At 34.3% G+C, this 26117-nt stretch overlaps 1 protein-coding gene across 4 annotated transcripts in view; it reads right to left on the minus strand.

Annotated features, from left to right (window-relative positions):
- Positions 1-1748: 1748 nt before the first annotated feature.
- PHIP (pleckstrin homology domain interacting protein) overlaps positions 1749-26117 on the minus strand; it is a 126934-nt gene continuing 102565 nt past the window's right edge. For 2 of the 4 annotated variants that reach the window (XM_060283974.2, XM_060283973.2), the window contains exons 31-40: positions 24985-25105; positions 21697-21822; positions 18634-18703; positions 18248-18301; positions 17837-17986; positions 13697-13849; positions 12941-13104; positions 12226-12485; positions 11506-11703; positions 1749-7244 (exon numbers count right to left, since the gene is read on the minus strand). In XM_060283974.2, the coding sequence (XP_060139957.1) occupies positions 6607-7244; positions 11506-11703; positions 12226-12485; positions 12941-13104; positions 13697-13849; positions 17837-17986; positions 18248-18301; positions 18634-18703; positions 21697-21822; positions 24985-25105 (1934 nt within the window). In that variant the 3' untranslated portion in view covers positions 1749-6606. Of the gene's footprint in view, positions 7245-11505; positions 11704-12225; positions 12486-12764; positions 12836-12940; positions 13105-13696; positions 13850-17836; positions 17987-18247; positions 18302-18633; positions 18704-21696; positions 21823-24984; positions 25106-26117 lie in introns of those variants that run through there. The other 2 variants (XM_060283975.2, XM_060283976.2) reach the window with 2 other exon arrangements.

Consider the following 26117-nt stretch of genomic DNA (forward strand, 5'->3'; position numbering starts at 1 on the left):
TTGAAAGAAGACTGAGTTGCTCTTTAACTTCTAAATAATCTGCTCAGATTCCCCATATCTCATCAGAGTAATTTGCTTTGCTTTGACTTTATGTCCTTTTTATTAAAACAAAGGCCAAAACAAGGAACAAACGTTTTCCACTTGCCAAAGATCTAAGTTTTCTTAAAATAGTTCTGCCTTCTATATTTAAATATTTTATTTCATTTTTAATTAAATGGGAAACCAACTATTATTCTCAGGCACCCATGATTAAATTTTCTCAAACTCTTTTGGCTTTGCTTTCCCAAGACTGGACCTTAAATAAAAATTTCAGGATGTGTTTTACACTAAAACTATCCTTGAGATTCTTTAGAGGGCCCTTGGGAAAATCACAAACTTTAGTACTTTTTATTACCAGTAAACAAATATTTCAACTCAACTCACAATTTATAGTGTGTTGCAACAGCACAGTTGTAACTAAGGGTTCAGAAGATCTCATAACTACAATCAGGTCATGGCCACAAGGCACAGGTTGCCTGAAAGCTACACATTAAATGGTATATTTTCTTTAGGGACTAAATAGAAAAGCCAAGATTGAGTCATGAGTGAAGACAATATACACATGAGAAATAATCATAAATCATTTGAATTGAATTGGACATTGCAGATTAATCAATTTTTTTTAACTTTACAGATGAGGAAAGTGAAACTCAGAGATGAAATGACAACTCCACAACCCCAGTTCATCCCGTTACACTGTGTTGTCAACATGTCTAATATATTAGACAGAAAGGTACTAAATCTTTTCCACTATTTTTTCCCCAAACAAAACCAAAAAGAATAATCTATATATGGTAAAACATGTTAAATGCAAAAAGATTACAAATACAAGGTATTCTATTGCAAAAACAGACATTTTGAGCTTTGGCTTTTAATCTTATTGTTCTCAAATAATGGAAACGCTTAGCCTAGAAGATAAAGTTGATGTTATTACAAAAGAGAAACTAGTAAAAAGTGGTTGCTAAAAATAATTTTTTTCTTTGCTGGTTCTCCTAAGTATAAACTAGGTATTAGTATCAGCATACTTTAGAAAGAAAAAAGGTACCTGGGAATGCTTACCTGCTTTCCTCAACTTAGAAATTTATTTTATACAAAGTCATTTAAACAAATTTCTTAAGGAGAAATGATCACTAATAGCTACAAATTCACAAATTATCTCATGTGCTTAATTGGAGTTTTCATTTATCGTAGCCTTATGCACTCTTTATACTAAAATTGAGATTCTCAGGATGTCAATAAAAATGTATACCAATCTGAACAAATTTCTAGAAAAACAGCAATAGCCTTATGAATCTCATTTTGTGTAACTGCGTAACAAATGAAACGTTTTCATCGTTCTTCCATTTAATTTTCCCAGAAATTTCACTTCACACTTTTGAGAAAATACTTATGTAAACTGTTTCTTTGAAATATATCTTAGAGAAGTCTGAATATTGAAGTATTATACCCAGTACAGTAACTTATGCATAGCAGCAAATCAATATAGTTTTAAGTGTACACATTGAAAAGCAAATGACATTTTTAACCTTTGGTTATTTTGGAATTAAGTTACATTAGGGTACCCACAATCCTTTAATTAGCTAATGTATTTCAACATTTTGCCAAGTAGACACTAATGTACCACCATTTACATAATACCTCTTGAAATTATGTACTTAGTGCTTTATGTGTTACCAAAAAACATAAAGAAATCATGAGGCTCTACAAAATAGCTTAGAAAAACAAGTTTTCTATTTATTTAAAAATAAGTTTGTAGTTACTACATTGCAGGGACAGGAATTCTTACACATACATTCTAGTTTGTATAAAAGGATTCAAAGAATTATGCTTCAAAACTAACATAGAAAGTGTCCACCTAACAGTAAAGAAAGGTCCAATCAATATGTACAAAAACAAAGGGCACTGCTATTCTGGTGTGAGACTGCCGTTTATAACATGATACTCCAGGTTTCCAGAAAGAAAAAAACCAAAAACCTCAATAAAGCTAAATAATTAATTTGTTTTTAAACTCTGTTACTTATTACATACAACAGATTTGCTTGTGTTTAACATTGTTTTCTGTACAAAATAAGCATTTTAATTTGCAAATGTGTCAGTTTCAACATTAACTCTCTAGGTCAGTTACTTTTTAAAATTGAGCTACATTCTACACGTCTAAATATCGTGTGACAGGATTTAACAGTTTTCTAAAAGATCTTTAAATAAGACCCCATCTTCTTGCAGTTTTAATATGGTCCAAAAATGTAACTTTGTATTTTGTCGCAATTTGTAGCCTTTCAATCAACACGCACAATCTTAACGGTAACAAGCGTGTGTGCATCTGCCTCATAGGTGTGTGTACTATATATCGTCTCAAACCTATTTTCTTAGCTCCTTAAATGTAGAAACTCATAGCCACCCACTATTATGTATTTGGTTTGTGCCATATAAGGTTAATTTCCTGATGATTTTATCTGCATTAAAAAAGTATTTCAACACAGAGCTATCAAAACTAAAAATAATATATATTTATAGCTCATAATATTTTCTAATTGTTTTATTACAGTGTGTACAAGGTTTCTATCTGGAGCGTCAAAAGCGGTACTTACAGTCTTCTGACTCAATGTGACCTCTTCTTGGGTATTGTACATAGTACAAAATGACCTTCCATCTGGAGTCCTTAGCTCAGTATAATTAAGAACAAAAATAGCTTCTTAGTAAATGTAATATTTAGTTCAAATCACTTGGAAATTTGGGAAATGAGGGGAACTGCAAGGAGGGAAGTGAGGAAAAGGTATATTTTCCGACTTTAGTAGGAAAATAAATTGTCGCCTAAGTTTAACTAAACCACTTCTCAACCTGTTTAAAAACAAAACCAAAAAAAACAACTAAATACGGGTGTAATTCACAGAACATAAAAGTACTTCCCCTATTATGACTTTTAAAATCATATGTTTCCTGCATATGAGAACAATTATAGCCCTTTTAAACACTCAAGTATCTTGGTCCTTTCAACCTACTCAACAGTAAATTTCAGGTGGACAAAAACATTCAGAATAACAATTTGTTTTCATTAGGTAGAAAACAGTCAAAATTGCTTCCAGTTGACATCTGAGAGAGAGGTATGTTTGCATGTATAAAATGGAATGCTAGAATTAAACGCTATAAACTGGAGAAACTAATTTATATTACAAATCATATTTCAAAACATGTAAATGTTGCTAATATATAAGGTAAAAATGTTATTTGAATACTTTTGTTAAAATGTCTGATTAATCTACTGCACTGCAGATAAGGGACAGTTCTAGATGTTAACATACATGCTGCACAAGGATCTTTTTGCTGATCAGTGTATATTACATCATTTCCAAGTGATACTAGATTCAACCAAACTTCGTGTCTCAGATGTGACCTAAACATGCTCACAAATATTCTATACAATTATTCTACTTAAGGAGGAAGATCGTTGTTACAATGCTACCAAATAGTCTTCAAATTTGTGACGTTGTACAATAATAAAAACAATGAAAGCAAGGCCAAATCTTTAGTTCATGAATATATGCAGAGAACAGTCCAATGCCAAAATAGCAGATTGCAAAGAATAAAATTTTTAAGAAGTATGTCTACTGCCCAGAGTTACGAGATTGTAATTAGACTGACTGTTTAATCTGCTGATTTGCAACATTTTGTAATTTTATAAGATTTGATTGGGACTTGAGAATGTTGGGGTGGAGGGAGAGAATATTAGGGTTAGGTACTTAAAAATACATAAACTGATTTACATTTTCTACGAATGTAATAAGTTATATTTCTGAAACTTTCAGGAAACTTAAATTCTTTTATTGCTCACCTAAAACAACTGCCAACATTTCCTTTTGACCTATAAACAGTATATATATGGTGTTACTGTCTCAAAGAAGGTATTTTCCAAGTGGTAGAACAAAACTATGTTGATGACTTAAATTTCTCAATGCAACTTTTGCAACGTATAGAAGCTAAATTATAAAAAAATAAAATCTAGATATATCTGGTTATTACTAATACATTTTTAAGTGTTTCAATTATAAAGAATCTGATCCAAGTCATTTCTGCCTTACTAAGTAACCAGTGTCTAATAATATCCAAATAAGGTCATAAATATATAGTGTCTTTAGAACAGGAACAATACATTTACTTGTTGCAGGTAAGATGGTAAATACTCATTTTTTTGCTCATGAGTTAGAATTAATACACCCTACTAGCGGTATATTTCACTCTTAAGACTGTGTACGCTCTTCCTTTTCCTGTACACACCTTAAAACTGTACACATACTTTTTTTTTTTACAAAAATGGATTTTATAGTCTTATTTTCTAACACAATGCAGATAACATCAGGAAATTACATGTTTCAAATAGACTGCCTTCAAAAGCAACATATTAATGACTTAAATTTCAAACATACACACTATTATTTTCAATACTGGTGTAGCTGAGAGACTCATTTTACTATACAACCAAGCCATCCATTTCTGCATTATGAAGAGTTTAACTACTGAATTTTAATTATATAGTTAAATATATTTGTTAGAAAAAAATAAATATACAAAAAACCTGAAAAATTTGAAATTATTTTCAACTGCAAAATCACAGCAATCCAGTTAAGATCTGGAAAATGGTTTACTTAATTCCATAGGAGGATTTCTGTACAAATTTAGTTACAAACAATCTAAAAAGCCCAAATGCATCACTTTCCATCCTTTTTCAAGACAATCAGATGACAGCTAACATTTATCCCTACCAGAAATATTATAGAAATAATTATGTAATGTATTTTGCCAAGGTTCAATTAAAGACTTTATTTTTCTATATCAGGGTCATGCTGATACATATATTCCCCAGCCTCGCTTTTTAAAAATGTAGTATCCGAAAATTTTGGCTACATTTTTGTACCATACCAGTCCTCACAAAATACTACATTCTTTAAACTTTAAAAAAAAATGGACAATAATCTTTAAACAATAGAAATGGTATTTATGTTGGTTTTTAAGGTATAAAATAACTAACTGTACCATAAACAAATAAATAACTGCTTTCCTTTTCCACAGCAGTACATATAGCAATACATTCTCCTAAGTCATATAGTTATCATTTACAATAGACAACTTAATTTTACTAATGATGCAAAAAATAATAGAATACAAGGCACAATCATTAAATGGAATTTTCCTTTAGGGTGTATACTGACATACCAGCGTGATAAGGATACCGTAAAAAGTGCAGAAAAAACACAATGTGCAATGAGACCACTGTATAAAACATGATTGCATAAAAAGTGATTTGGCCTATTTTTAAACCTTTAATAATTGAAAATAACCAATCTTCCCCTTAAAATTAAACTATAAAGTATGACATTTTAAAATTATTTTTATTCTACCACTATCTAAAAAATCCTGAAAAAAGAATTTATACCTGGGTAATAGTATATAAGTATGTGTTTGTATATATATTTAATTATACCCATTTATCAATATATACACATACACACACAGACACATTTCTTTGTAAGTCATTTTAGCCTATTAGATATGTCTAAAGTTTAGAAATGACATTAATCCGGATTAACAAGTAAACATCAAATCCCATACCTTTTTCCTGTATTTTCCTTGAATCCTTTAACCACTTAAACATTTTCTCTAAAACATCTCTGTCAAAGGACCCACCAGTGCATTATTTTCTACTATTAGTACCAAAAAAAGATACACCTCAGCATAACTCTTTAATAACTTGCTCTTTAGAATAATATATAGCCTTTCCAATATTGAAAAAGTGTATGCTGTCCTGACAGTCAAAAACAGGCTTTCCACTGCACTGATTCTCAGTCTTTGGCACAATAAACAGAGATTGAGTGATTGACATAAGAATCAAGGTCTGAAAAATTAGACAGTCAAATGTTTTCCAATGTGGATATGTTTCCTTTGCATCAGTACATTTTCTCTTAAGTTTGGCAGAAATGGAATACAGCAAAAGCCTCCTCTAGATTCTTTGTAGATGAACATTCTATAATTAAAATTAAACTTTTCAGGGTATCAAATGGTGGGAATTTTATATTTACCTTTAGAGGAAACACATTTCTTAATTTACTGCTACTCTGGTAACATCTGTTCTCCTAGGGACAAGACTTCTGTATCAACAGAAATGTACCTGGCTTGGTCAAAAATAATTCATTTTAACATAAAATGCTCTATCACTAGGAATATTATGCTCCTTAAGAGTATAGCAGAACTGTCTTCTTCAGAAATAAATTGGGAATTCATTATAGAGCCTCAATTTCCTTTGTTTTGAACAGTAAATGAAATGAATGTTGAAATGCATAACCTATCTAAGGGCAATAAATAGCAAACATTTAAAATATATATGTATATATTTATATATATATATATATTCATTTAAAGAAGTGAAGTGTCTTGTAAGTTTGTTTATTTTTTTTGCAAATCAAATCATAACATTCCCTAATCCGTCATAGCAGCAAGGAAGCAGAAGCCATAGTTCTACATACTCCTTAACTGTACCTGCTTTATAGATTTTGAAGTAAAATATTTTGGTGCAAGTTACCAACCAATTAAGTTAGCTTTTGCTTTTTCAGTCAACTTTCGGACTCGTCCTCTACTAGAAGTTCCAAAAGTCAAAGAAGTGTCTTCAAACAACAGCTGCCTTTGCTCCTCTTCAGAGTCATCCTCGTTATAGAAGGCTGTCCTTCGACCTTGGTTTCTAGTTCTCATGTGAGGTTCAGAGCCTTTAAGTTCCTCAAACTCTTCTTCCTCATCCAGGGGATCGTCTGTCTTTTTTCGGTTACTTCTCCTTAGCATTTTAACACTTGTAGGAACTATGAGATCTGAGTCTAGTTTTTGTGTCTTCATCTTCCTTTTGGGTTTTCTGCCTCCACGACTCTTTTTCTGTAACAAATCCTCCTTTACAATATTAGTTTCAGAAAGAAAATTGCAGGTTGAAGAAGGAACTACTTCATCTCTGATGGGATGCATGCTATTTTGCTCCGAATCTTCGGGCTTTGCATACTGTAGCTTTTTGGGCTTCCTACCCCTCTTCTTGTGTGTAACTTCACCACTGCTGGTATTAACATCCACCTTAGGTTTCCTTCCAGGTCCTCTCTTCACAAGCTTGGACGGCTGCCCTCCGTGGCCATTTACTTGAATGCTTCCGGGTACAAGAGCATTGTTTTTACAATCTGCTGAAAGGGAACAACAGTGCACTTAATATATGGAACTGCTTTTTTATTTGACCCTCAAACCAATCAATAAGTCCACTGCTATACTTATACGTAATGACATAATCCTAATTTTTTTTTTTTTTTTTTTTTTGGCGGTATGCTGGCCTCTCACTGCCGTGGCCTCCCCCGCCGCGGAGCACAGGCTCCGGACGCGCAGGCCCAGCAGACATGGCTCACAGGCCCAGTTGCTTTGCGGCATGTGGGATCCTCCCGGACCGGGGCATGAACCCGTGTCCCCTGCATCGGCAGGCGGACTCCCAACCACTGCGCCACCAAGGAAGCCCATAATCCTAATTGTTTTTTAACTAATATGAGAAAAAGAACTGACAAAAGGCTAACGGTTTAATGATATTATTTATCTTCTATTTAAAACTCACAGAGGAGAAGCATCCTTAATGAAGTCACTGATGACTTGACAGGAGGGAAATGAAACTCAGAGCAAATAAATTACTTGTCTAAGTTAATACCGTAAATTATGACAGAGCTGGGATTAGCCAAGGTTTCTTATTCCTACTACCTTTACTACACATTCTAATGTACGAGCATTGTTTTCATTACACAAAATGACCCTGTTTACTCGTATGGAACTTCACCACCACAAAGCACTTTGTTTCCCTCATTAACACAGAATTTTTCTGTCTTCCTACCTTCAAGCAGCTCCATCATGGAAAATAATCTTAGCATAAAATCCATGACCTTTAAACTTGGTAATCGGAATAAATAAGCATTATCATCCCCCTCTACTTTCCTCTAATCATTTTTTTCTATTACAGATGGAGGAAATAGGGACTATCAAGACTGGAATGATTCTAACTCTTATTTAATCCTCTCTTGGATGTGATGATGATCATGACCTTTCTGATATCAGAGAAGAATTTATAGTCTAAATATTTCCTTATGTTCCTCAGAAGTAAAAAGGATCTCCTTTCCTACTAACTCCTATGCAAGGGGTTTGGAAGTACATCTACTGGAATAATTTATAACAGTTGTTCTCCATAAACACTACCATGGCTTTGATATTCTTCATCTATCATTTTTACAAGAGTAGAAATAAATAAGTTACTCTTGGTCACAGAATTTTTAAAAAAGGGTTAAAATAAAAAAGCAACTAAATGGCAGTTTTCTTCACAGGCTCTTTTTGGAACAGTCCTATCTCCTTATGTAACTGAATGGCAAATGACTGATTTATAATCATAAGCAATACTGACTGCACATATCAATCAAATCCACTATGTGTGCAACTATTATCAGGATTAAAATCCCATTATAACAAACTCCACGATAAAGACCATTATGCTTTATTAAAAAATAAAAAAATTCTGAAGATTAAATTCCAAATCTGTACAATCTGGACATCATGATGAACTGCCTTTCTATGGTTTAAAAAAAAAAAAAGCCATTACCCTTTCAGATGACGAAAAAGATGACAAACACGCATTACCACTAACTTTTTTTTTTTTTTTTTTTTTGCGGTGCACGGGCCTCTCACTGCTGTGGCCTCCCCTGTTGCAGAGCACAGGCTCTGGACGCACAGGCTCAGCGGCCATGGCTCACGGGTCTAGCCGCTCCGCGGCACGTGGGATCTTCCCGGACCGGGGCATGAACCTGTGTCCCCTGCATCGGCAGGCGGACTCTCAATCACTGCGCCACCAGGGAAGCCCACCACTAACTTTTTCCTCCAAAATTCTGAAGTTTTTTGTTTTGGTTGTGATGGGAGATCTGCAATGCAGTATTTTACAGGAAATCCATAAAGAGATGGAAAGTGCTGTTAAAGAGAATGCTTCTCAGAGAAGGAGTCTCTGAGCCAATAGCAGAGGAAGAAGGCAAAGCCCTCATTTCCTGACCCCACAGTACAAATGACTTTCTTCAGATTAGTGGTTTTGAATAATGACGAGGGGAGGGGTGCAGGGGAGAAACATGTCTGTGCATAAAGTAGTAAAAGTATTTTCTAACAAACAAGTACCCTTAACCTGCCTGAGGATTCTGTAAGATTCTGTATATCTTTTAATTTGTTTTACATTAAGACTACTGGCAAATAAACATCCAGTTCATATACCCTACAAAAGTTCCACAGACTGGCTTCAAGGACTCCAGGAGCTCCTTGAAATGGTCCAAAGTTTGTGTGGATATGCCTACGTGCATTTTTTTAGGGGAAAAAAACTACAGGGTTGGCCAACTTTACAAAGCAATATATAACCTAAAAAGGTTCAGAACTAATGCAGTTCTTTTAAAAAGGAATTCGAGTTAAAAAGAAGTTTTAAAAATCACTCATCTGGACCTGTACTATCCAATGAGGCCACTACTAACCACATGACCACTGAGCACCTGAAATGTAACTAAGCGATTGAGGAATTCAAGTTTTAATTAAGTTTAAATTTGAATATGAAGCAGTGTACATTTTGAAACACTGATGACACACTGAAATAATATTTTGGATATAAAGGAGTAAATAAAATACAGTATTAAAACTGATAATTTCACCTGTTTGCTGTTACGACATGTAGCTACTAGAACATATGTCACTTGTATTATATTTCAATTGCACAGCACTGCTCGTTTCTGATAGTTAATTCAAGTGCCAATATTTATATGATAAGTCATCATTAATGGGTTACATAGTAGCTTATTATATTTCTATACTGTACTGGTATTCCTATGTATTTGTAATACTCAAAAACTATGAATCAAATTGGCTATTGGACCTCCCCTATCATAATGCCAGAACCAATTCTCTATATACATTTGATTTCTCTAGGATTCAGGACTAACAGAAGCAAGGCCAATATATCATTCAAAACTTTGAATTCAGTTCAGAAAGGAAGCAAATGTAAAACACTCACATACAAAATTATTTACTTATTTATTCAAACACTGATTGTCCACTATATACTAAGTATAGGCAATTAAAAAATGAGCATGGGCAAGCACAAGAGCTCAGATTCTACTGGAGATAGACAACATAAAAAAAGAATAGTTCTATCAACATTATAAGGGCCACAAAAGGCAATGAACAGGAAACTATTAAACTAGTAGGAAAAAAGAAATTCCAAAGAAGGAAGAAAGGACAACAATATTTAGGGACTTCCAAGTGGTTCAGGATGGCTGGGACATCAAAGGGAGACAGAAAAGTAAGGACAGCTGAATGTTAGACAACAGCCAAGCAATGAAGAGTCTTGTATAACAGGCAAAAACATTCAACTCTGATTCCACGTATGATTCAAAGGCAGGGAAGGATCTTAATTCTCTCTGTGTGTTTGTCTGTGTGCACGTGATCAGAAAGGTCACTTTGACTTAAATGTGGAAGATGGACTGAATAAAGTAGAGTTGAGAACTGAGGCAGGGAGACCAGTTAGGAGAGTGCGACAGTCCATGGAAGTGAGAATGGAGAGGAGGAAATGGATCTCAGAGATGTTAAGGAGGCAGAAAGAAATAAGTAGATTTGGATGATGATTTTAAACTTATAGAGGTGGGAAGATCCCAATATCATTAATCAAAATGAGGTCATTTCAGTAGAAAAATTAAATTGTGAGAGGTTTCTGGGGGGAATACTGAAAAGGAAATGGTCTAGACACTCTGGAAGTCATGACGAAAAATGCTTATTCTTGAGCTGTCTGCTGTCAAGAAGCCATAATTATTTTAACATGTCGTAGGGTGTATTTCATCAGTTACTTGCTTCATCTTTCAAACAGAAAACTTTTACAATGAAAATGTGAAGACAAAAGAACTTTGGAAGCATAACTCTAAGGGGTCAAAAGTTGTATGCTAGAATAGATATCTGGCTATAGACAATCCTAATTATTATTTAAAGGTCAGTGTGTTGAATTTTGTGATATAAAAACAACTCAAAAATTTTTCTAAAGAAGTGCTATACTGCGTTAAAACTAAATTCAACTTTATTTAAACTTCTTGGATATACTTTTCTAGGTTTTGTAATACTGAAGTTAAAAACTACTAAATTTATATCATAAAAGCCTCTGATTTTAGAATATGCTTTTATTTTTCATAGGACAGAAAATGCTTTTATTTTTCATAGGGCAAGTTTTTCTTGGCTTCTAAAATTTAGTAACAATACAGTTTGCTTTTGGCACAAAGCTGCGTATCAAAAGATGTCTCAGTAAATATATCAACTAATACAGAATGTGTGACTTTTAAATGAGCAACCTAAAAAGTGGATATAAATATTATTTCCAATAGAACCACCATTTGTTAAGATCTACGGTACCTTGCTCGATGACAGCTGATGACTTTGAGAGAGCGGATGTCTTTGAGAGCACAGACGATTTCATTTTACGTTTGGCTGGCTTTTCCTTTTCCATGTTTTCTTTTGTAGAATTATTCCTAGTGGCATGACTAAAATTGGACTGACCAGGACTTGAAAGAGTACTCAAGGTTTTGGAATGTTTCATGGAATTCTCTAGAACTAAAACACACATACGAAAGATTAAAAGCTAGGAGTTAAATTATTTAACCTTAAAACAAGCAAGAAGGTTGGGATTACTTCTAAAGTGAATTGTTTGAATTAGCCAACAGGATAAAACCTGGGGCGATGCTTAAAGCTTCCGTAAGAAATCTACTTTCAAAAAGGAAAAAGGCGTACATAATAGTTTCAGACCTTTCAGAAGCTGTCCAGTCACTGCAAGATTATGAAGGGAAGTGCTGGCAAACTGCTAGCAAGTCTGGGTTCTACGATTTAAATTTAGGCAGTTTGGATCAGAGTTGCCATTTTTGAGCATTATCCTATACTGACATTCCTAAACCTCAATATTCTTTTCCTTATCAAAAAAAATTAAAAGAAAAACGGGCAAAAACAATAAAGAAAAGCAAAACCAACAGTGTCTGATGGAATTTACTAAATCTAATATATTCCATTTGGCAAAGTAAATGCTTAAATTACAAAAGTCATTATATATATTTCAATTTAGAAACTGTAGCTGATTCTTACTTGTTTTCCCTGGCACTGCAGATGTGTTAGCTTTCGAAATAAAAGTCTTCGCTGCTGAAGAAGTGGATGGTTGCTCACTGGTAACTAGATCCACAGCCACTCGATTGCTTCTGGTTCGAACTACAGAACTGGATTCCGTTTTACCATTTATCTGAGCAGCACTGTGCCTTGGTGGTATTGATCGTGTAGGTGCAGAGAATGGAGAGGTAGCAATATCTGACTTTAACTGGGGTTTTAAGATCCTTTTTTTCCGTTCAGGGCTGAAAATAAAATAGTATCATTAGTCATTCTTTTAGCTCTATGTGGATGAATAAAACAGTCTTATAATACTGTTGGATTCAATATTTGTACTGTTATGAAATATGTTAAAATATGAGATTTGTAGTGGATTTCATATGGTTGTGAGCCTTTGAAAAGTGAATATTTAGTGAAGGATCGCTGTAAATGCTATAGTTATATGACAGAAAGCATGATGCCATCACTATCCTAAAAATGCTGTTTTACTGTACAGATTTAGCAGTTTGAATTTAAGCACTTACACTAGTATAGCTTTAGTTAAAAGATTAAAAATCCTCCACATCATAGGAACTTGCATGTCAAATATATCATTCTGCAATATAGGGAATAGTAAAGGAAGTATTAAAAAACACCAAGTTCTATCATTTAGATGACAAACTTATAGATCAGTTGATGATATTTAAAAGAAATCAAATACCTTGATGCAGCACTACTGGAAACAGAGCTGCTTCTATTTCTTTTCCTCCTCCGTTTGGTTATTGTACTTCTTTTATGAAAACGAAGGGCAGATTTATAATCTGATAAAACTGAACTAATGTGTTCTTCAAAGAAAGCGGACAAGCGCAAACTCATGCTGTAAATCTATGGAAAGAAAAAAAACTGTTCAAAGATTCCTGAAAGGAAATGCCTGTTCCTTTGAGATAATAATTTAAATATTTTTCTAACAAAAAGTTTTTAGAATTTAAAACATTGCTTTTTCTCAATCTCTTTTGACAAAGACTAAAACTGAAATATTATTACAATTAAATTATTTTTGTATTTCTTGGACAAAGAAAGGTAAATGATATTTATAGTTTTACTCATTTTTATGACTCGTATGAGCATTATATGGAAAAAAATGCTCCTTTCCACTAATGCAGAAAACAGCTGGAAAAGTTAAGCACACGTACCTCTAACACATATCAGGACAATGTGTACGTGATGTCTATTCAACTACACTACCTTCAAGAAAAGTAACCATTCCTAAACATTAGTGACATTAGTGTTTTTTCATAGAAGGAATAAAACAGAAAGATGTGAATTCCTTTTTCCACTAGAATACCATTAAGAACCTAATAGAAAGTTTATCAATTTTGTTTTAAATTTTAAGTAAAAGCAGCATTTAGTTACTCGACATACTTTTCTACTAATTTCATTTCATTTAAACAGAAAAGAAAGCAATTCAATTATATACCCTTGATCTTTTGCTTGGTGTATATGCTTTGGAATTACTAAAAATAAGTCTGACATCTTTACATAATTCCATTGGTGACTCATAATTCCCAGCCTCTAAAGTCTCTCTAACGGTAGCAAAATCCATTGGAGTGTCAATGATGTCTCTGTAGTCCTAAGAGAGGGAAAACAGGTCATATTAATAATATAATAATAATAGTGCATTACTTCTCATAACAGGGATTCACATTCAATTTCTGTGATGACTGCAAGTCCTAGAACTATTAATAATCATTCCTCGTTTCCCTCATCAAGGCTCCCTTTATTCCCGAAGTCATTTTTATTATTTTCATGTCCTCTACCTTTTACTGCAATCAACACAGGATTTCTCTCATTCAGGAACCTATAAATTCTGCTTTTTTTTCCTTCAGAAAGAGGTAAAGGGTAGAGTTGTGTTTGAAAAAGGAGATTAAAAGAATATCGAAAAAACTCAGTTCCACAACTACAAGTTTGATATAAAAAACCCAAAACTTTATACTACCCATGAACTCTAAAGGCTGCTAATTCATTGAAACATAATTGTACCTTTAAAATTAAGAGATAAAAACAATAAAAATATGTTAACATCCCATGTACGTGAAGGTCTGAATTCTAGTAACCTCAACTGCAGTACTACAATTACTATAATTGGGAACTTTGTAGTAATCAAGAATTATGAATGTAAGTATCTGTCACAAAGCCTTTGCAGTTCATTCCACGGAGGAAAAGTGCAGTCACCCAAAGTCTCCACCTAATCAATTGTATATTGTATATACAATTGTATAAGATAAAGCAATAAAAACAGGCAAATGAAAGGAGAAAAAAGCAACAGAATAGGATAAAATGATCCAAATATGGTATCTTTAAAGGAGTAAATAATACTATACCTTTTCCATAGCCCCAGAGTATGTAACTGTATTTTTCGAAATACAATAACTTGACTTTGCCCCATCAAGTTTAAATTATGATCAAATATGTTTGACCATAAAGCAAACAGTATTACTGCCTTTGACAAATAGGGACAGTTTTATTTCTTCCATAACAATCTGCAATGCCCTTTATTTCCTTTTCTTGTCTTGCTGCACTGGCTAGAATTTGCAGTACTATGTTAAATAGCAGCTGTGAGGATGGACATTTTTGCTCCACTCCCAATCTTAGGGGGAAAGCATTCAGTTTTTCATGATTAAGCATGATGTTAGCTATAGGTTTTTAAACAGATGTTCTTTATCAAGTTACAGAAGATCCCCTTTATTCCTAGTTTTCTTAAGTCTGTTTTTATTATTAGTGGTGTTCTGTTTTCTTAGATTATGTATTTGTCTTTTTGGCATCCACTCAGCACAGGGCCAACTATATTAATTTTCTTATTTTTGTATTCTTGATACTGTGGCATTTTGGGGACCAAACAGACCTAAGGAGAGACTGCCCCCTTCCAAGGGCTTAGGCAATTCTTAGAGATGGCAAAGGGTTGTACTGGGAATACAGCTTTCATATGTAAACCAACCATGCCCTTAAGCAACCCTCACACACCAAGCCAGTATTTCCTCTGCCATGAATCATCCCAGGGTCAGGTATCAGACAACCAGAGACCACCCCTATGCCCCAAAACCAACTGGAGTAATTCAAAGTAGCCAGTCTTAAGCTGTTGACTATGCCCTGCCTTGCCTTTCTCATGGAAACCTCAGTAAAGGCTCTGGCCCAAGCTTGTCCTTTGCCCCTGTGTTTTTTGGCTGTGTTGGGTCTTCGTTGCTGTGCGAGGGTTTTCTCTAGTTGTGGTGAGCGGGGGCTACTCTTCGTTGCGGTGCGCGGGCTTCACTGTGGTGGCTTCTCTTGTCGTGAAGCACGGGCTCTAGATGCGCGGGCTTCAGTAGTTGTGGCTTGCGAGCTCTAGAGTGCAGGCTCAGTAGCTGCGGCACACAGGCTAGTTGCTCCGCGGCATGTGGGATCTTCCCGGACCAGGGATCAGACCTGTGTCCCCTGCTTTGGTATGCTGATTCTTAACCACTGCGCCACCAGGGAAGCCCCCGCCCCTGTCTTCTGCAACGTAACTAAGACCCTGTGCTTTCCCCTGTGGCCCTAAGTGGTATTTGGTGAACCCCTCTCTGGGACCTTAAGTGTAATACATTTCTTTCTTCCAAGACTCATTCTCGTTTCCTCCTGTGGCCACAATGATTACCACACCATACCCAACATGTACATTCTTTAAAGAAATGAGTACTGAATTCTGTCAAATGCCTTTTCTGCACTGATATGATCATGTGATTTTTCTTCTTTAGTAATGAATTATTGACATATTGACTGATTTCTGAATACTGAACCAGCCTTATATCCCTGGGAAAAAACCCACTTGGTCAGGGTACAAAATCATTTTCATATATTGCTGAATTCTATTTGCTGATATTAAGAATTTTTGCACTTTCTTCTTTTGTACTGTTTTGTCTGGTTTTGACATCAGGGTAACACTGGCTTCATAGAATCAGTGTAGAAGCATTCTTTATCTTGAGGAAGAGACTGTGTAGAATTTGTGTTAGTTCTTTAAACATCTGGTAGAAGTTTCCAGTGAAGACTCCTGGGCTTAGAGATTAAAAAATACATACTTGGGCTTGCAAGAAACAAAAGGAAATCCACACGTTTCAAAAACAAAGAGAAATGAAAACCAGAGCACTTTAGCATTAGCTCAGTTCTTGTAAGAGGTTTTTTGGATGGTAGGGTTTGAATTAGTCCTGTTTATCACACTGCTGGAATTAAACATTTATCTTCTACATTTAAGATTACATGTTTCTTGATTTTTAAAATGACAAGTCATTTATGATATTGATCTATTGATGAAATTTCTCTATTTTCATCATTGCAAATTAGAACACATACATAAAAAAACAGATAATAAAAACTTTGGTGATACCACATCCAGGTCATGATCTCTTATAAAACGTTTAATTTTAATTTCAAACCATGAATGTTATCTGATATACAATCTTTAGTAACTGAAAAAAGGAATAAAAAAAAATCACTTGAAGTGAAATTTAGATTGCTAAGACTGCACGCAAAAATAAATACTTGTAACATGTTTACTCAAACTTTTTACCACGAATTCCATAAAGATCATAAATTGGCATAACCTACATATATAGTAGTGCCACCTTACATTTATATATAGTGCTTCAGTGTAAAAACTATTTTAATGTTGAATAAATAACTAGTAATATTCTCATTCCACTTCTATAACCCTGTAAGGAAGGTTAGAGACAGGTATAATTATTCTTGCTTCCCAAATAATTTCCATAGTAAATTCACTGAATTAGTGTGGAAAAGAAAATAGTAAATATATACTCAGATATAAAAACTAAATAACTTGCTCGAAACTGCAGAACTGGTAAGAGGCAGAGCTGGGACAATAACCCAATTCTTTGGAGTCTTAGTTCAGGGTTACTTCTTTTTTACCACACTGTTCAATTTAGATGCTCTATGTAGCCAAATGGATAATGAGAAGGTGTATGAAATAAAAAGAAATAAACTATAATCATAAAAATAAATAGTAAACTGTCATGTATAAGAGATGTATATGTATTTATATATATATATCAAAATCAAACTGACAAATAAAGTATTTTCAAAAATACTTACTGGGGGACTTCCCTGGTGGCACAGTGGTTAAGAATGCGCCTGCCAATGCAGGGGACATGGGTTCTCGAGCCCTGGACTGGGAAGATCCCACACGCTGAGGAGCAACTAAGCCCGTGTGCCACAACTACTGAGCCTGCGCTCTAGAGCCTGTGCGCCACAACTACTGAGCCTGCGCTCTAGAGCCTGTACTCCACAACCAGTGAGCCTGCACTCTAGAGCCCGTGAGCCACAACTACTGAGACTGCGCTCTAGAGCCCGTGAGCCACAACTACTGAGCCTGCGCTCTAGAGCCCGTGAGCCACAACTACTGAGCCCGCACACCTAGAGCTGGTGCTTCACAACAAGCGAATGAGAAACCTGCACCTTGCAACGAAGAGTAGTCCCTGCCTGCCGCAACTAGAGAAAGCCTGCACGCAGCAACGAAGACCCAACGTAGCCAAAAATAAATAAATAAATTTTAAAAAAAATCTATGTGCAAACACATTAAAAAAAAAATACTTACTGGATATTCAAGAAGATCTACTGGCTGGCGGAAAGGCTCAGAATCTTCACACTGAAATATGAGATTTAACAATTCTTGACACTGTTTCTTCCATGCTTGAATATCATAAGACTGTGCTCTGTTACGTAATCTTCTTCTAGGCTGATGGTCCTAAAATTAAAATGTTCAAATAATATTAATAATACATATAATAAAATTTTTATTTTTAATCTTGGATAATTAGGTAATATACAGTGATTCAAATAAAAGAAAACATCATTCACCTAGTTCTGAAAACCATGCATTGTTGTGATGGAAACTGATTTGGAAGTTAATACTTAATCTGTCTTTAAAAATAGTAAGAGCAAAAAAAAATGCTCAATACATTTTAATTCATATAAGGCACTTCTGTTAAAACAAAGAACTTAGTACCTTCCTCTTCCGGGTAGAAGTTCCTGGCACATCAGTGTCTTCTTTTTCTTCTTCCTTTGAAGAAAGAATTTATCAGATTCATAAAATATTCTAGGTTTCACTATATTCTATAGTTTTTTAATACCAATTATCTCCTTTACATTTTGGAAAACCCATAGTATATATGATGCTGGAACACTTTACTGACTCATTAAAAAGTCTCCCTCCACCCACCGTTTAAAAAAAATTATAACAATTCTGAATCATTTTTTTTTAAAAAGTTAGCAACAGCATTAGGCAAAAATAATTTTCATAACAGCATTCACCTGAAAACTACTGTGTGTAAATTTCTTTTTATATATGGAACATAACCAATGTAGTAATAATCATAATGAAATATTAAATACCTCAGAGTCAGACAAAACTTTCTTCTTCATTGAATTGTAGAGTGGAATTATGTTATAACAAGTCTGATCCCTAAATAACAAAGAAATGTTAGTATACAAGACTGGAGTCATGAGATTTTTGTCCTTTAAACCTGTTAGTAAAACAAGATTTTAAGATAAAACTTGAAGCTGAAGGCTTCTTCATCAGTTGACTCCAAAACCCTATGGCACACACATCTGCCCCTGCCCCGCCACTCTATGTGAAGCCTCCACTCTGGCCTATTTCATTACACCAAGCCCAATTCCCATCTCCCAGGTTTTGCTCAGTTCACTACTGGGCCTGGAATGCCTTCCTTCATTCTTCAGTCTACAAGGAATAGCCAGTATACCTCCTGTCTTCTAATTCCTTCTTCCTTTTATTCTTAAATGTAGGCATTCCCTAAAATTTTGTCTTTAGCCATCTTCTATACCTTTTGACCAGATAATCTTATATATCTGCAGTTTATCTGTGTTAGTGAACTCCAAATTCCTATAATTTGGTCTGACTCTTCTCCTGAGATTCCTGACACCATCTAAAATTCTGCATGTCTAAACCTAACTGTTGTTTTCCACTTTCTCCCTTTTCTTTTTAACTTTTTTTTTCAACCATTCTTACAGTAATGCATGGTTTTTCACTATTCCTTCCCTTGCCTCCTCCTTATAAACCCAATCATTGGACAAGTTCTGTGATTCTACCTTCAAAATCTCTTGGCATCTGCCTCTTTCTCACTTCCATAAAGTAAGCCTCCATCACCTCTTACTTGGTCAGCTGTAGAAGTCAATCTGCAGTCAGTTTAATATTTTTAGGGCAATTTGCATCATGTTATTCTCATGTTAAAAACATTTCAACAGTCCCTTGCCTTTTGTCTCCTCCCTATCTGTTAACATTAGACACTGCAGTCAAATTAATATTTTTAAGGCATAGCAAGCACCATGCTATTCTCAGGTACAAATATTTTCAATAGCTCCTTGCTCCCTGTGCTCATATTTTAAGTATAGTTCCTCAGATCAGCATTCGAGGTCCTCCACGATATGGTCCAAACTCGAGTTTAGCACACTGTATCCCTATTACTTCAGCTCATGTACTCTCTACTTCACCTGATTTCAGTTACTCGATTCCCTTAACAAATATTTACCTTCCTCCATCATGCCATTCCTCATCCCTGAACTGCTTTCCTTTCATCTAACTTCTGAATCAGTATCTACCTTGTCCAGAACATCTTAACATACTTCTCCCTGTACCTGAAATCCCACCCTTATAGCCAGAAGTGACCCTATCCCTCATCTAAGCATTCATACAAACTCCTTTTACTTTTTTCTTATATTATAGTTACAGATTTATCTACCCTACAAAACTGTATTAAGAGGATAATTATGCATTTCTTTCTATCTCCAAGTATCTATTACAACACTTTGAATATAACTATTGCTTGAAATTTGGCCAAATAACTCAATTAAAAAGTACCATTACCAAAATTTCAAGATATACTAGACATCTTGAAAAGTAACACTAGCTAAAAATGGTCCTTAACAAATTGTATACCTCTAAAAAATGCCAGGGATTTACTTTTAGATATATACAATGTAAATGTTTTATTATTTTAATCGGTTCTTATAAGGCATTTCAAAGTAACTATTTGAAAGAAATACAATTTCACAGATTATTCCAAATGTAAAAATAATTGTTTCATCTAAATTATTTCACTAAAATATGAATTTACTCTATCATGTGATTCTATTGATTCCTATCTCTTTGGAAAAACAGATGTACATAACATATATAAAACACAAAATTACAGATTAAAAACTTTATAGTTAAGATACTATAAACTTTTACAACCAAGTATATAAATAGTTTTCTGAGGATAACTAATTTTTATTATCTTATTAATTCTTGATTATCAATTTTACTGAAAAGCAGCAAAAGCTTAGCAATAACAGCCCCGAAACCAGTTGGAAGGCAACAGTTTTCTTTAGAGAAATAAGGTCGAGGAAGGGCATAAAGTTGATCTTACGAATTTTCTTTGGTTGTTTATTTATATTGCAATTACCTGCATTCCTTAGCAAAACAAACAAACAAAAACAAACTCACCTAATACCAAGAAAGGGGACCCTATGATTATGCTGAGTAATGAGAATGAAGCTGGAGGTGTTTAAAAAAAAAAGCCTCAATAATCCCTTCATGTAAAAATGAAAGCTGAAAATAGGTGAATACTTAAATTATAAAATACCCAATTCTCTTAATGAGAAAAAATTATCCAATATAAATAAACTTCGTATGAATTCAGAGCTGTATTTCGTAGAAAATATACGTATGATTCATTCCTCTGGCTTCAATTTAGAAGACTCAATTCATTCTATGAATGCATAAAATCCTAAGACAAGGAAGTAAAAGTCCTGCTGTCTTAAGAAGTTGTAGTTATCATCACTCTTGGTATGGGATTAATGAATGAGGAAGTAAACTTGACTTTGAAGAAGAAAAACCTTGAAAGTTAAATTCATTTTCCTGCTGATGTATTTGAATACTTGTTCCAAAACTTGATAGGGGCAATACAATGTTAAGATGAAAGGTTCTCAAATCAAATGGCAGACACTCATTTACTGTGAAAATTAAACAAGTTAACCTCTAAAAGATTCAATTTCCTTAACTGTAAATTCCAGATAATGATCTCTCCCACCTGTAAGATTTTTATCTGACTTAGAAGAGCTAATTTAGGTAAAACATTATACATTCAGTAAAAGCTTGCTATTATTATTATTATCGAACATTGGATTTAGAGAAAGATCCCTATTTTCTTACTTGAATTGCAGAACACAACTGTAACACAATCTCTTTGACTCTGTAATTATTATCAGCCAGTGAACTAAACGCTGCTTCTTTAGACAGACATACGCTTCCTATTTTGAGTGGAACTATGCTTATAGCACAGCACGTGACATGATGTATAATAAAAAATGATTGTACTCTACGTTTTGGCATTTTACATTTTAAAATACTGCCATTAATTATTACAGTAATATAATTAAGTGTGGAAAAATACTCACTTTATAAAATGTAGAAGAAGATCAGTCACAAATTTAGCAGATTTCACAATAGGGCTTCCAGGCTCATTAAACGTTCGTGTATTATGCTCTATATACCGAACTTCCCACATTAAGGAAGAAACCCGCCTTTAAACAAACAAAATGCATAAGTCTTATTAATCTCTTTATACTTAGAAACACACACACACATTTTAAAACCAAGACATTTTTAATTGCAGTCTTAAATCAATTACAAAACTCACACCTTAAAAAGCTGTTTTCAAAAAAACAGAACGTCATTTGTGTTGGGCGGGTGGAAAAGAGTAGTAACATTATGTACTGGCATAGAAAATGTCTGGATTTGACACATTAGTCTATCAACAGGGCCTTCTTTTAGGGAGAAAGACTATAAGGAGAGTAGCAGGAGGAGAGAAACAGTGGAGTTTTAGCTTTACATAGTCCTTTCATGTATGGTGTAATTTTTTGGTAATAAGCATATCTGACTTTTACTTAAAAAAGGAAACCAAGCAATTTCAATCTAATTCTATTACTGGTAATCAAATGACATTTAAAAATGAAAAGCTAACAGCTTGCTTATGAGATACAAAAATATACAAATATGGTGAACATGTTAGTTTACTAAGAAACCTAACGAAATGAAAATTAATTTTTTTTTTACACTAAATAGACAATGCAGTTGATCCTTGAACAATGGGGGAGTTAGGGGCACTGGCCCTCCTTGAAGTCTAAAATCCGAATACAACTTTAGAGTTGGCTCTCCGTATCCAAGGTTCCGCATCCATGGATTTAATCAACCATGGATCATGTAGTACTACAGGTACGTATTTATTGAAAAAACAATCCGTGTATAAGTGGACCCGTGCAGTTCAAACCCATGCTGTTCAAGAGTCAACTGTACTAAAATTCTGGTGTTTTATTATTTTATTTCAGTAACTAAAGAAAAATCCAAAGGCAGATTCTAGAATATCATCCAACTTAAAATGATAAGGAAGAAAATACTCAGGAAATGTTACTGATTTTTGAACAGAAAACAATTATATGGAATTTTTAAAGAATTATATATAATTGTGGATACAGAAGCATACAGAAAAGCTTCTGTGCATTTCCAATAGCATTCACAAGGCTCATTCTAATAAAAGAATCACAGGCCATTTTCAGAGTACCCTATAGAAACTGTGTGTAAGATAAGGCATGAGGATTTAATATCAGTAGGGCAAACTGACAGTGGTTTAAGACTGAACTACAAGTATCAAAGAGGAAAACTACAAACTGTAAGAAGCCTGAAGCCAATGAGCAGAGGAGAAGCAAAAAAGCTCGAAACAGTGAAATAGCACATGCAGGCATCATTATTATGAAATAAGAACATAACTCAGGTCTACAACTACATTATTTAGTTAAAAATCAGGCAGTTTCTAATTTATAAGGAGTCTGTTCCAAAAGATTTTTTTCCTAAGTTGGTTAAGTTGGCTAAGCTAGGCTAATGCCAAAAAGCCTAATTAAGCTGTAATGTATATTGAAATACAGTACACCTTAGCAATTCTCATGTTGAGCAGTATTTCTATGAGAAAGTATATTTTTAACAATGGTGAGAGATGGCAGAAGTTTATCTTTCTAGATGTAGTCCAACTATTAGTGTGTAGAAAACAGTTCTTTCTCTCCCTTTTACTCTCCCACGTCTTGTTCCATCTCTGAAGCCCGGGGTGTAACTCCTAAGGTTTAACAACTTAGGAGCTTAGAGAGAAATAAGGATATAGTTAAGAATTTCTTCTCCATTTCCTGTCTTAAAACCTTTAACGTTGAAAATGATTTACTTAAAGAAGTGTGCTTCGAGAGGAAGATGGCTGGGAGGCACAAATCACAGGTGATTTCCTCCTCATCTCAATGCTTTTGACAAATATTAATGAAGCAGCAGCAGAAATACCTAACGAGATCAGAACGTAAAGTCCAATGCCTTAGTTTTCTTTATTCCAAGTGTTTCTCGGTGAAGTGACTCCGCCCAGCAGGAGACATTTGGCAGTGTCTAGAGACATTTTTGGTTTTTACAACTAGGGGCTGCTATTGGCACTTAAGGGTAGAGGCAAAGGATAGCCCCTCATAATGAAGAATTTTCCAGCCCTAAATGTCCGTAATGCTTTTGTTGAGAAACACTACCTTAGTCAGTAAGGAATAACAAATGGTGTTTTCAGCACCAGGCACACACAGTATCAAATTAGAATTACAATCTAAGTATTAAAAAGAACTAAAGGCACATTTTACACAGAAAAATATGAATACAAAATATGATTAAAAACTTCCCTAAGGGGCTTCCCTGGTGGCGCAGTGGTTAAGAGTCTGCCTGCCGATGCAGGGGACACGGGTTCGTGCCCCGGTCCGGGAAGGTCCCACATGCTGCGGAGCGGCTGGGCCTGTGAGCCATGGCCGCTGAGCCTGCGCGTCCGGAGCCTGTGCTCCGCAACGGGAGAGGCCACAACAGTGAGAGGCCCGTGTACCGCAAACAAACAAACAAACAAACAAAACCTTCCCTAAGTTAAAATAAATAGTAATGTAAAGAACTGCAGTACTATAAAACTGATCACAAAAATAAAGTTTTAATGCAATTATTATTTAAGTTAAAATGTTGTTGGCCTGCTAATAAGCAAAAGTCATAAGAAATGTGAAAGCTAAAAGTCTGATTTCATTACGTGAAAACAATGGACTTAACCTCACTTTTTGATAAGACATTTTAGGCAATAAACCTACAAAGCCTGCCCAACATTAGAACTCAATGTTTACAAAAATTGTTAACCAGCATACGCAAATTAACTGAAATTGCATCTTTTTAAAACTCTAGTTATATTTCAAACTAAGCTACAACTATAAAAAGTACCCAAAATTTTCTTAATTTCATTCTTCAGAAGTATTCATAAGCTAAATAAATAAGAGAACACACAATTTTTAATATTATTCTATGAAAAAATCCATGAACAAATATTTCAATGGGATATCTAGGAGAAAATAAAATATGTTGGATTGTTTCATAAAATATAATACAAAGACAGTGACCATCAATTCGTATTTGTCTCTAAGTGTGGTCTATAGACCAGCAGCACCAGCATCACTGGGAACTTGTGAGAAACGCAATCTCAGGTCCTACTCTAAACCTACTACCAGATTCTACATTTTAACAAGATGCCCAAGGTGATTTGCATGCACACTGAAGTTTGAGAAACACGGCTAGAGAGGATCAGTAAAAGGGTGAAAGAATCACTTAGCTTTCTTTTGTTAGTAGCTACAGCAAATGGTTCTAACCTGTAAAACCTGTTTTCCAGTCTTTGTTTAATTGTACTTAAATCCGTTGGATATGCCACTACAGTGCAATACATGGGATAGGCTTGCAGATCCACAGGAGCCACAAATGCTGAAGCAATATCTGAGATAAACAAACAAATACGTTTATAAATTTATTTTTGTATTGCTTAAAATATTTCAAAATTCTGCTTGAATTAAGCCTTAAGTTCTAATCCACATAACCATTAGTCTACCACTATCTTCTGATAGAAAATACATACAGTTTAGCTAACACATAGTCTCACTTTTTATTATGTCTACATTTATACTGCAAAATTCTAGGAGTATTTATTTATGGACTCCTTAGAAGAAAAGAGATGACAGACAATATATAAAACTGACTTATTAAAGAACATCTACATGTATTTCTATAATTAAAACCAGGCCATTCCTGAATCTATGTTATGTGTTTGACAGTAATTGTTTTGACATAATTACTAAAATTACCTAAGATAGTATCTGAGACAATAATTAAGTGTTGCCCATATTTTAAAAGACTTCAGATGAAAATATCATCCAACATGTGTCTCCAATATCTTCAGCTCTTATTCATGTTAATTTCTCCCTTAGACTCTTTAAATCTCATTCCTTACTGAAAGTCTAGGTTAATACAAACCACCACACTAGTTTAGAGTTATTTTGGGCACCAAAAGTTCAGATAATCATGCTTTGTGGTCATTGTTCTTTTTCTGTTTTTTTTAAATAAAGCAAAGCAGTTCATATACCTTCTCCCTTCCCTTTACAAATATTCTATTGTGTATACGTATATCAAGTTAAGAGGAAAACTGGTACAGTTACCCATATAATTCAGCTTTCAGCCCTCCTCTTTCAAGTCGCATCATGTCAGCGTGAGTATGTGAAGGATTTTAAAATTAGGTTCTGGAGGATCTAGGTTTTTCAACGGTACCCCTGGTGTTTCTGGGGTCCCTTACTCTGAAATTCAGCTAGAGCAACCTCATTTATAACTGTTTTAGATATTTAAGCCCTGCGTAAAATCGCATTGAAAAAAAAAATACCAGTTAAAAATGTTTGAAAACAATGACATGGTATTATGGAAAAAAGTTTTGCTTGAATAATAGTATTTTTCCTTTGCT

This window comes from Globicephala melas, chromosome 14 (assembly GCF_963455315.2).
Source record: "Globicephala melas chromosome 14, mGloMel1.2, whole genome shotgun sequence".
Taxonomy (NCBI): Eukaryota; Metazoa; Chordata; class Mammalia; order Artiodactyla; family Delphinidae; genus Globicephala; species Globicephala melas.